This window comes from Anthonomus grandis, chromosome 4, assembly GCF_022605725.1.
Source record: "Anthonomus grandis grandis chromosome 4, icAntGran1.3, whole genome shotgun sequence".
NCBI lineage: Eukaryota > Metazoa > Arthropoda > Insecta > Coleoptera > Curculionidae > Anthonomus > Anthonomus grandis.
The window spans coordinates 38,339,118-38,351,830 of record NC_065549.1 but is presented as its reverse complement, the minus strand read 5'-3'; the positions used below and the strand labels follow the sequence as shown (position 1 = coordinate 38,351,830).

General features: G+C 34.5%; 1 protein-coding gene across 2 annotated transcripts in view; it reads right to left on the bottom strand.

Moving 5' to 3' along the window:
* LOC126735791 (titin-like) overlaps positions 1 to 12,713 on the bottom strand; it is a 291,189-nt gene that overhangs the window by 78,386 nt on the left and 200,090 nt on the right. For both annotated transcript variants that reach the window (XM_050439900.1, XM_050439901.1), the window contains 2 exons: positions 11,881 to 11,994; positions 2,763 to 2,812 (listed from right to left, as the gene is read on the bottom strand). In XM_050439900.1, the coding sequence (XP_050295857.1) occupies positions 2,763 to 2,812; positions 11,881 to 11,994 (164 nt within the window). The remainder of the gene's footprint in view (positions 1 to 2,762; positions 2,813 to 11,880; positions 11,995 to 12,713) is intronic.

Here is a 12,713-nt window from a genome sequence, read left to right as displayed (position 1 = left end):
AGCTATGATTTCTATTGGAACGTGTTTGACCACAAAGCGAACCGGTGCATTTCTCACTAAAAGTGTTTATCAATCCAACAAATTCTTTTGGTCATGAAAGATAAACATTTAATTTTTTTTCTTTTTTGTTTATTTTCGTTTGCAATGGAATTCATCTCAATACAGTTCGATAATATGATCCGAAATTTAAAATAGTATTTAGTGAACTTTCCTACCAGTCAATGTCACTGAGGGAGGGAGGTTCTGGGGGGTAGGGGGTTGAAAGAGGCGAAGTGATTTCTGCATAAAACGTGTCCTAGCGATTTTATAAAATCCTAACCCGTTTCGAGATAATAGGGGTGGGAAGTTTTCAAATTGACACCCTGTATCTCTATTTTCTACGAAATACTTTGCCGCGAAAAATCCCTATAACCTTACGAATGACATGTGGTCTTAACATGACGGGCACATCCATATTTTGCTACAAACGTACGCCGCTATTTAGATAGGCGATTTCCCGAACGATGGATTGGAAGAAGAGGCCCCCTTGCCTGGCCCGTGCGTTCTCCTGATCTCAACCCCTTAGATTTTTTTCTTTGGGGTTATTTTAAAAGTTTGGTCTACGAAAGATCTGTTACTAATAAGGCAGATCTGCTAGCATGGATAATGGCCGGTTGTATTCATGCAGAACCTATTCCCGGAATGTTTGAAAAAGTTCACGACTCAAAGACCCAACGGTGCAATCTTTGCGTTAAAGCAAATAATTGAGCAACTATTGTAAACAATAATTCTTTTGTTAATAAATAAAATAATGATGCACTGGAAACAGCGCTTTAGTTAGTGAGCAAAATAATAGTGCCAAAAATAGTTTATTTAAAAGTTCAAACAGCTCGTTTCTGGACATATGTATTTACTGAACCAAAAAACGATTTCTTTTGATGTCCCCTATCACCCCTTGAAGTTTGTCGGTATATTTTTGTGACACCCTGTACATAATATTCAAAAATCATCACTGAATCAAAATTGGCTTGTAGGTACGTAAAAAAGATTGCAGTCTCCAACATATAAACTCTGTCTATTATTATAAGAACAAAAACTTCAGTACGCTCAGCAGATCTTTTATATTCTTACGTTCTTCAATATGTTAATTATGAAAAATATTGCAATTTAAATTTAGAGTTTAAAACAGGCAACACAAAACGGAATATAAAAAAATATACAGGGTGTTTCGGAACTATGTGATCAAACTTCTGGGGGTTGTTCAGTGCAACAGAAGAATCCATTTGGGTATAGAAGCCCATGTCCGGAAATGCGTCACTACGCCACTACGGCCCTAAGACGCGTTAAAATTTATAAAAAACATTAATTACCTAAATAGGATCTGCTGCATTTATTTTTACCTTTTATACATGATACCATAACAACAATTGTTTAAAATCAACGCTTATCAATGTCAATTCTCAATGTCATGTTTAAAAATTTTATAGCTTACAATTTTTAAACATTTATTGCTAATAGAAAACTTTACCAATCAAGAATTGGCGAATATGCATTTGGCATACGGAGCAACAAACTGCAATGCACGAGCAGAATCGCGGTTGTACCATGAACGTTATAACAGGCATGTTTAAGACCAAGATGCATGATACTGGTGTTGCTCGAACCGTAAGAAGGGTCGAATTTGAAGAAGAGGTGCTTCAGCGAATTGCCGATGAACCATCAAAGAGCACACGTAAAATCGCTAAGAATATGAATACGAGTAACGCTTCTGTCTGGCGGGTACTACACGAGCAACAACTCCATCCTTACCACTTCCAGAAAGTTCAAGATATGACTGCAGCCGATTATCATCCTAGAGTTCAATTTTGTTGATGGCTTCTGGATCACATTATTGCACAACCAAATTTTTTACGATATGTTTTGTGGACCGATGAAGCGTTTTTCACAAGAGACGGTATTTTTAATAGTAGGAATAGCCATGTTTGGGACGAAGAAAATCTTTATACAATTTTTCCAAGAAAACATCAGAATCGTTGGTCTGTCAACGTATGGGCAGGCATTGTTGATGATTATTTAATTGGGCCATACCTTCTATCGGAACGGTTAAGGACCTATTTGTCTGCGTTTCTTGGAGGAAGTTCTCCCAGAACTCCTTAAAAATGTTCCACTAAACGTTAGACAGCAAATGTGGTTTCAGTATGATGGAGCGCCGGCTCACTTTGCTGTACAAGTACGCGAGTATTTGTCTCAGCGGTTTGGGCACCGTTGGATTGCCAGAGGTGGAGCAGTTTCTTGGCCTTCTAGGTCACCCGATTTAACGTCGCTCGATTTTTTCTTGTGGGGACATGTAAAGTCTTTAGTCTACAAAACTCCAGTAGAATCAGAGCTAGACTTAATTGGACGAATAACAGCAGCATTTGAAATCATTCAAAACGAAGATCAAATTTTTAGTGTAGTCCGCCGAAATCATGTGCGGCGTTTAAATCGGTGTATTGAGGTTAAAGGAAGACATTTTGAACAATTGTTGTGATGGTATCATATATAAAAGGTAAAAATAAATGCATCAGATCCTATTTAGGTAATTAATATTTTTTCTAAATTTAAACGCGTCTTAGGGCCGTAGTGGTGTAGTGACACATTTCCGGACATGGGTTCCTACACTCAAATGGATTTTACTGTTGCACTAAACAAACCCTAGAAGTTTGATCCCATAGTTCTGAAACATCCTGTATATTATCAAAGAAACTCATCGGCTAAATGTTAAAAAAAACTAATTAACTTACCCCAAGCCTAGTTTCCGCAAAATACCTCTCTTGTGCACGAGCCATTTGAGCTTAAAATAAGAAATGCTAGTTAAATATAGTTAAAACCAATTTTTTTTTTCAATAATTAAACTTAATTTTCGCAAACAAACCATTTCGCACCATTAGGAAAAACGTAAAATTTCAATATTCAGTTTTTAATTAATTTTTCTGGTTAAGGATATTGCTAAATTATGTTGAAAATGCATGCTAAATTATAAATAACAAATATTATGCATGCTAGTAAAATGTCTTTATTTCGCGACGCGTGCGCCATCTTCGGCGTTAATACGAAACATCTTCAGGCAGTCGTGTTGTTAATAATGACAGTCTATGTAAATCTATGATATTTTATTGAATTTTATTTAAGAAGTTCGTTTTGGGAATGGAGTGAATAATTAATAAGGAAGATACTTTTTTAGAAGAAAGTCTTTAAGTATCTTCCTTATTATATCAGTGACACACAAATTGTATTTGTTCTTTTAAGTTAAAACCTAAATAGGAAAAACTGAACAAGAGGCATATGACAATCAAAAACCACTTTCGAGTGTAAACTCCATTAGTTTTGACAAAACTGGGTTCAAAATGTGTGTGAGGATAGCGTTCGATCGGTATCCTCCAAACAAAATTGAGAACGCAGCATATATCTACCAGCGACCTGTTTATTTATATACATTTACTGTTCGTTAATGATTATAATGCTCATATCTATGAAAACTCTCAAGGTATTTCAGTATAACAAACTACTGGACGAAGAATTATTGAATTACCTTGGGTTTTTTTTGGGAGATTATAATCAAAAAGCGACTGGTGCGGATAAACAAATAGGTTTATATATTGATGGCAACAGAAATCTAGATGAAAATTAAATACATTATACAAGAGCACTGCCTCATTATATCCAGTCTGTCTGTCAATTTCTTAATGACGCTTTTCCAAATCAGTGGATTGGATGAAGAAGGTCGATAAAAAGGCCAGCAGGATCTCCCGATCTAATAGTCTTTGACTTTTTTCTCTAGAAACCGATTGTAAACTGTTGACATCAAAAGACAATTTGCCTCAGTAGAAGTATAAGAGAAGTACAACAGATCTCGCATTTTAGCTCTGGCAGAAACGAAAGTGAACTCAAAAGCAATCAAGGTTCATATGTTTTATCCAGGATACGATCTCCACACACAATTTAGGTACAACTTCGGACTCGCCGTCTTCATTAGAAGCGACATATCTTGCCAGTGGGAAAAAGCTTTGGAACTCCCAACATTCGATGTGATGTGGTTCAAAATAACAGCCGAAATATCCACAAAGTATTTCTGCTTCCTATACAGACCACCCAACGATACTACAGAACACTGTTTACCGACCTTTCTGATAAATTCGACGATCTGCAAGCCCCAAATTGTTATTTCGGGACTTTAACCTCCCAACGTCAACCGATTGATGTATTCTAACAAGACTGATGATGAGAGGCACTAAGCAGTAGACTTTGTGATTAGTCACGACCTCTGTACAATATTACTGTATATGCATCACGTAACATCATAGATCACAAATTAATAACCGCAACATGTGAGCTAGAAAGGAAAACTCAGAATCCACTTATGCCGCGTATACATATCTATATTATATAATATAGTTGCTCTCTTGGTTTCCTTGAAATGATGTCTGTTTTAGGACCTCAGAGGTGAGAGAGATTTCAGAGGCGTTTTTGGTACTAAGGTTAGGCATATATATTCTGAACACCTTGAAAAGCTCTTCAGACAACAAACTGCAGTTCGATAAAAGTTGCACCATGCCAGTCAACAACAAAAATGCTGCTTATCAGAAATGGCGGCATGACCATGACTTTGTTCCCTTTAGAAATGCGTGCAAACAGTCGATTGATACCTGCAAAGAAAATTATAATGAGCAAGTGAAGAATAAACTGCTCAATTGCCCAAATGGATTAAGATCGTTCTGGTCTGTAGCAAGAGCAATTGGTCACGATTTCTGTAAGTAAACAATTCTACCAGTGACTAGGGAGATAGTTCCATTGTTTGGTCAGATCTTTACCATTAAACTCTACTGTAGGCCACCAGGTAAAACATCCACCAACTTTACCAAAAAAGGTTTCTTCGATGCCAGAGATAGTCTTTGGTCACAAAGATTCTGAAAAATTCAAAATCAAACGCTTAAACACTAACAAGTGTAAACATCCATCCATTTCGCTTAAAGAGACCACAATATCATTTTGAATAGGCAAAAAAACTCAGAAGTCATATAATATAATTAATTCTTAAAATGGTTACATGTTTCACTCAAAAAATTGAGCATCATCACACCTGAATGGCGTCAGTGTTATCATATAGCCAGTTGGTTACAGGCACGAACTTAATAAATATACCTGGACTGCCAATTCAATGAAAAGTATATGACCACTACTAGAGAGCCGCCATTTTGCGTGATTGTGTCCTTTTGATGTTGGTCACATTGACAAATTTGAGTTGTGCCAATTGTAGGGAAACAAAACAATTAAAGTTTTTGAGAGGTTATGTTGACAACAATACAAAATAGTAAGTTACATTTAGTTAAGAATTTACGATAGTTGCGTTGACTACGTGACCTTTCTGTGACCAACCTTTTTTTTGTCTCCTACTTTAAGAATTTCGTTAAAATTTACGAAAGAAAGTAATCTTCACCTAAAATGAGACAAAGTTTCAATTAACTTTCAATTAATAGATGCATGCACTTTAAAATATTTGTTTTATTATTCTGAAAATCTTGAATCTTATAAACTTAAACTTAAACTTAAACTTGCATTTTCTAAATCCTAATACCACGAAAATGATCATCTTCATTTAAATTTTTGCTTGTATTTACTTAACAAATTTTTTATTTTTACTATTATGACTTTTACTTTCCTTCTATGTATCACATTAATAGGTACAACCATTTATAAAAATCAAAATATAGATGATCTTATGAGGGTTTGTAATTAGCAAGGGTTTATATAGTAAAAATAAACTCTATATATTATTCTATCATAAACACAGACAGACAATTCACAATAATTCGGTTTTGAGAAACAGCGAACCAAATAGGTTTAAATGAGGATGGTGATACATTATCCACGTATTAACTAAGGAGAAAGCTATATCACCTGTTGCTGACGATATACCCAAGCATCGTTTACAAATCGCCAAAAACTAGGCAATCCGCTATACTCACACGTCAAACGTCAGCGTCGTCAACTTCGTTACCGTTATTTAATGTATTTTTTGTTGGCAAAATGTTCAGAGTGACCAACATCAAAAGGACACAACCACCATAAAAATGGCGGCCACCAGGCAGTGGTAATTTTTGGGTATCGTAGCCATATGCATCCATTAGCAGTCCAGGGATATTTATTAAGTTCGTGGTTACAGGTGTGTGGTCTTAGACTTCCGCCGTTCAGGTATCATGATGCTCAATTCTTTGAACAAAACATGTAAACATTTTAAGAATAAATTTTATTATGTGACTTTTGAAACCGAAACTTTGCGTTTTTTCTCCTATTTAAAAACTAAGAAGTGCCTCCAGTCCTGATACAATACTACCAATAGTATTATAAAAGTGTGTTGTTGTGCTGATACCACTGTTGTGCAAACTGTTTTCTTTTTCATGCCGAAAAGGTCTCTTTCGTGAACACTGGAAACTTGTGTAAATTCAATTGATACTTGATAAAGGAAAAAAAACGGTGCCCATTAATTACCATCCGATTGCTTCAGTTCCGGCAATCGCTAAGGTAACGCTCGAATGGTTTACCAGGAGTCCACCAACATCATTAGCGACCGAAATATGGTAAATCCCATGCAATAGCTCTAGATATTTTAAAGGCATTTCATAGATTCTGGCATGAAAACCTCTTAAACAAACTGTATTCTTATGGTTTGCCACCGGCTCTCGTTGCTTGGCTTGGAAGCCTCAAAGAGTTTAACGACCTTTTCGACCAGACATCTAATCCAATTTATAGCTTTGTATAATACACACACATCAGGTATCATTCTTTAAGTTGCTCAACCAGACGACTTTAGCTGAAACCCAGGTATCCCAGTAATGTCGACCTTAATATCATTTTGGAGTAATGTGAGTGCAATCTGATTGAGTTTAACGCAGCTAACATTCAGGCTGCTGTTTTTACAAAAAAAGGTGCCTCTGCCGCCCCATACTTTATTATGTCCCGGCTAACATTACCACTATCTTCGTCAGTTCGCTTAGTCAAAAAACAAGTACGTGGACGTTGTAGTGAGAATAGCCAAAGCGACCTCTCAAAAATTTGGAAGTCTCTTTAAAACGAAAAGGCTGTGTATACCGCAATAACTTTTAACGCTTTCTGAGGTTCAGATTCGTCCATCTCTTGAGTACTGCACTCACATATAGAGTTCTGCACGCAAACACACTTTGAAGCTGCTTGATCTGATCCAGAAGAGAGTTATATGTCTTAGAGGAGATCCAGGTATAACTAGAAGCTAAGACAGTTTGGCGCATAGAAGGAAAATGGCGGAATAGAATATGGCCCCAAACTGGCTCATATCATTTCACCTAGAGCTGTGTAATGTGGCCAGCTACTTTCGAATCAAAAGTCCAGTTGTCTTTAATTACTCAGTCAATGGAGAGTCTCTGGTAAGGTCTACCTGCCTTAATAAATTTTCTTTTATCCCTCACATTGAAGATACTGTATCCAGAGCTACTCGGGTGTAGCTTTAATATTAGATATTGCAAACTTTTTTCGATCACTGCCACTGCCAAAAGTCTCTACTATGCATTTGCTAGATCCAGGCTAAACTACAGCTCCCTCATTTGGTCCCCCATTTACAACCAGCACATTTACCTATTGGAATCAGTCTAACGGCTATTCCATAAATGATTGGCATTTAAGGATGATAGAGTCTATCCTCCAAGGGGTTTTGACCATAACCTGCTGCTCTCTAGATATACTGAACGGTCACTTGAGAAAAGGAGAGAAATGTATTCGGTGAAATTCTTGTTTAATTTACTTAACCATAAAATTGACTGCCCATCCCTTTTGCAAAGGATTTGCTTTCATATACTACGCCCAGGATCTAGACAGTGTCCAGTTTTTAACTTGGACACAGCTAGGTCCAACATTCTGTATCAGAGTTCTAGTTACTTTATGTGTCAAAACTTTAACACTATTGCTGAATCTTGTGATATTCACCATGACAATCTGGCACTTATTTTGAGTCACCTATGTATGGTCGGTGGGGGAGGTTAGGTTATTTAGTTCTTAGTTAGAATATATTAATTTACAATTTTTTTTATGTTTTTTTACTTTTTTTTCTATTCTTTTTTTTTGGTTAATTCTTAATTCTTGATTTTTTATTATTTTCTCAAACTCACTATTTTTTTTTATATAGCTATTCTTTTATAGTTTAGTTGCATCGATCTAATACAGTTCATGCATTTGTACTCGTACATTTATATATTTAATTGATTTTCCTGTAACTGGGTATTTGTAACCTGTTGGAAATAAATCTTATTATTATTATTATTATTATTATTATTATTATTATTATTATTATTATTATTATTTTTCTGTCTTAGCTCGCTGATAGCGGTGTTGTCAATTTCATCGGCCTGAAGGTAAGATGAATTTTACTATGGTAGAATTAGGACCTTTAACCTTCGAACAATGTTGCATGTATTCAGTATAACAGATTTCTGTATAGTGACAATCATCCAGGAGGAAAGACCCAATGCGTTAAGGTTTTTGGAAAGTGTTAAAGGGACAATTCCAGTGGATGAAATAACTAGAGGGAGTATATATACATTATCTTGCCTCCATTGTTGTTTTATTTCGTGAGCTAGATCTGCGTACTTAACAAGTTTAGTGTGTGTCGTTTCTAGGACATTATTGGTATTTAGCACTGCTATGTCAATTAGAAATGTTTTCTTTTGGGCTTTGTTTATTAAGATTATATCTGGTCTGTTTGAAGTCAGCGTCCTATCGGTCAAAATAGTTCTGTCCCAGTAGAGGCGAAAGTCGTAATTTTCAAGTATAGTTTCTGGTTTGTACTGGTAATAGGGGCAAGTTTCGCCAATTAGATGATAAAGTTTTGCCACACAGTTATGTCGGTGCAGATATTATTATTATTATTATTATTATTAATATTATTATTATTATTATTATTATTATTATTATTATTATTATTATTATTATTATTATTATTATTATTATTATTATTATTATTATTATTATTATTATTGAATCGTTTAGTGCAGAAAAAACCCAAGTACGGCTACGCGTTATGCTTTTATTGCCCTTACGTTTAAATCATTTAGTGTAGAAACAACCCAAGTGACATCACTTGAGTTGTTTCTGCATTAAGCGTGTGTCATGTGGCAATGACGTATAGACAATTCGTCAGATGTTTGTTTGTTTTGATATAACCTATAAAATATTTTAGTGCAATTATTATTATTTGTTGAGGTGTTAAAGTAAATTAAGCTATTGTCATTGTTTTTGTTTGAAATTAGATGTAAAATGTTAGAAAGTGAAGAACCAGTAGCCAAAAGACCGCGAGGTGTTGTGAACTCATCAAAATATTTGAGAAATCAGGTTAAATATGATAGAACTCATGGAAAACAATATCTAAATTATAAAGGGAATAGTGTGTCTGCAAAATCCATTGGCAAACCATGCAGGTAAACTTTATAACGCGAATATTATTTAACACTTTATATTCGTTTATTATTGTAGTTGCCCCATGAAATGCTTTATAAAAGTTGACGAAGATACTAGAAAATGTGTCTTTACAAAATTTTATAAGATGTCATCAAAAAATGAGCAGGATATTTATATACAAGGTCGAATTGAAATAGGCGGGGTGAAAAGGCGAAGGAAGATTACACAGCCAGGTATCCAAAGAAATCGCTCATATAACCACTTTATTAGGGCAAATGGTATTAATATTAAAGTCTGTCAAAGTGCATTTTTGAGCATACATTGAATTTCAAAAGAGCGCATGAAACGGATTAAAAAGCTTTCATGTAATAACCAAACACCCCAAGATCAGAGAGGTAAAAACATCAATATTAATGTTGTAAGCGATAGACACAGAGACAAAATAAAGGAACACATTTCATCTTTTCCTGTAAAAATGACTCATTATTCCAATAAGGAGTACCAGTACCTTGATGCTAAACTTAATGTAAAAATCATGTACAACTTATTTAGGGAAAAATTCTCCTATCAAGTACAGTTACTACAATAAGTTCTTTAAAGAAAACCCCCTTTTAAATGTTGAGGCTAAATGGGTGGCAATAGCTAAAAAAATGGTACACCAGCGAAGAGCTAAAAAATTTTACAGTGCTCTCAAAACAGCAACAAAGGAACGCCAACAGCGAGATGACTTGGTCGTAATTTCATGTGACTTTATGCAAAACCTGCAGTTGCCAGAGTTTTACAGTTAACTGTTTATTTTGTATTACCAACTTGAAATCTCAAAAATCCTTTTTTTATATTTATCATGAAGGTATAGCTTCCAAACGACCGAATGAGGTATGCTTCTTTATTTTAGATTATATTCATAAAGAAATTAATGAGAATGTAACTGAGTTGCGCTTGTTTTGTGACAATTGCCCAGGGCAAAATAAAAACCCCTGCATAGTTAAAATGTGCATGGCTTTAAAATGAATAGGTCGATTTAATAAAATTTCACAGTATTTTGCAATACGCAGGCATTCTTTTCTACCCTGTGATCGGGCATTTGGGATCATAAAACGAAAGTTAAGAAGATTTGATAGAGTATATAATATTCATCAATACACTGAGCTGATAATTACTTCTAGTGCCAAGAACTATTTTACTGTCAAGGAAGTTGCCACAAAAGACATGTTAAATAAAAAAAAATGGTGGCCGAAATATTATAAGTTATGTTGTGTGTATCAGATGACACTAAAAAGAAAAAAACTAAAAGCGAGAAGGTACAGTTTTTAGTTTCTAATCACTTGATTCACGAAGAGAATGATGTTGTTAAGGCTTCCGAATTTATAGATGGATTCACCTGGCATAAATTTAGTGATTTTCGTCAACCAAAAACATGCAAGGAAATAATCAAACTACCAATTGATGAGGCATATAAAATGTCCACTACCAATAGGAGCCATTAAAATGGATAACTTAGTAACTTTGTTGCGTTGGGTGTCTAGTGAATATCAGGACTACTACAAAAACATTTTAAACACTCATGCTTGTAAACCAGAGAAAGCTAAAAAGTAAAAAGGTTTGAATAAATACCTGTAATTAAGTTAAACTTTAAGATTTCTAAACCTTTGTAATAATAAAATTAATTTACTAAAATGGTAATTCGTCTTTATTGCAGAAACAACCAAGTGCAGTTTTTCAAAATCATTTTTAAAGCACGAGATATATATTTTTTTTAATCTTTTTATTTTATACTAAATAAATACATGCAAATTACATATTTAGACCTGAAAAATTAAAAAAATTGGCGCTTGTGGTGTTTCAAAAATAAACGATTCAATTAGAGCTATACACGCAGGATCTACTCGACAGGCAGATACGACTCATGAATATCGAACTTACCGAAAACCGAACATACAACTTCCAGAACTTTAAGAAGAAAATTGCCACAGACATGTGGTTGCACTGGCGCTCTCGTACCATAGATTCTGCTTTTTTGTATCAATATAATCCGTAAAAAAAGCAGAAGATCAAGAGCAAAATATTGTTAGAAAATGCATGTCTATTCCAAAACTTTGGTAATAGGTTATAATTTTGCTTACAACAAAATAGAATGCAATTAGAATATCTCATAAAATTAAACACTTTACCCAATTTAGTGTAGCTTATTAGTAAATATTTCTTGTGCAGAAGAATACTACTTAAACAAGACATTTGATTTTGGTTAATTTGATAGATAAAGTTAGGGTCACTTTGGGAGGATGTCACTTTGTGGCAAAAATATGGTTAGTTACCTAGTTCTCCCAACCCTTCTGAGAGTTATTCCAAGTTGCATTTCTTTTACTCAATAATTTCGCGAAATATTTGCATTTAAACTTTTCAAATTGACACCTGTTTTAATATATTTTAAATATGTACCTGCTCGATCAGCTGCAGTCATGCCAGGTATATCAGGGCTAGCATCTATAGGTGGTCGAAGTTCATCATCCGGTCCACCGACTTGTCCTTGAGCACATGGATAACATGGTGATCCTAAAATATTGTCAGATATTATAATCGAATTTATTGTAGATCCCACATTATAATACCTAGGTTATTATTTAATAGGTTAGGAAGTTCAGTTAGTACTGACGCTGCTAAGAAATTAAATGTGTGACTTTAATTTTATGTCGCAAGTTCGTTGTTCACCACTATAATGGGATGCATTATTTACTCATTGTCAAATCATCGAAAAATTACGACTTACAAAATATGTATAGGATGTCCTAAATTCGAGCCTCACCATTGAGATGAGGTCAGGTTAAATTGAGACAAAGTTGAGGATTTGAGGTCGGTTAAATTGAGACAAAGTTGAGCAATTCGGTGCTCATTAAAAGGCCTTTTTGAAATTTAAAAAAATCGAATACATCCGAAGATATTTGGAAATAAGCGAATATTCGCGATTTCATTTTTATTTTTTTTACGACTCTATTTGAATAGATATAACAAAATAAATTTGCTTTATTCATTCTCTTTGCTACTTTCTCTATTTTAAAAAAGATGTCGTCAGATTTTCAAACTGACCCATACGTTGGCCCGCTAGAAGCCCCGACCTAAACCATTTAGATTACTTTCTTTGGGGATTTCTGCAAAACCGTCTTTTTCAAAATACGCCACAAAAATTTAATTGTGTTATTTTTGAACCTCTTTTCATGTTAGTGTTTAAGTTTTTTTTATTAATGCGTTATTATAAAAAAAAGGCTTTTGTTGTT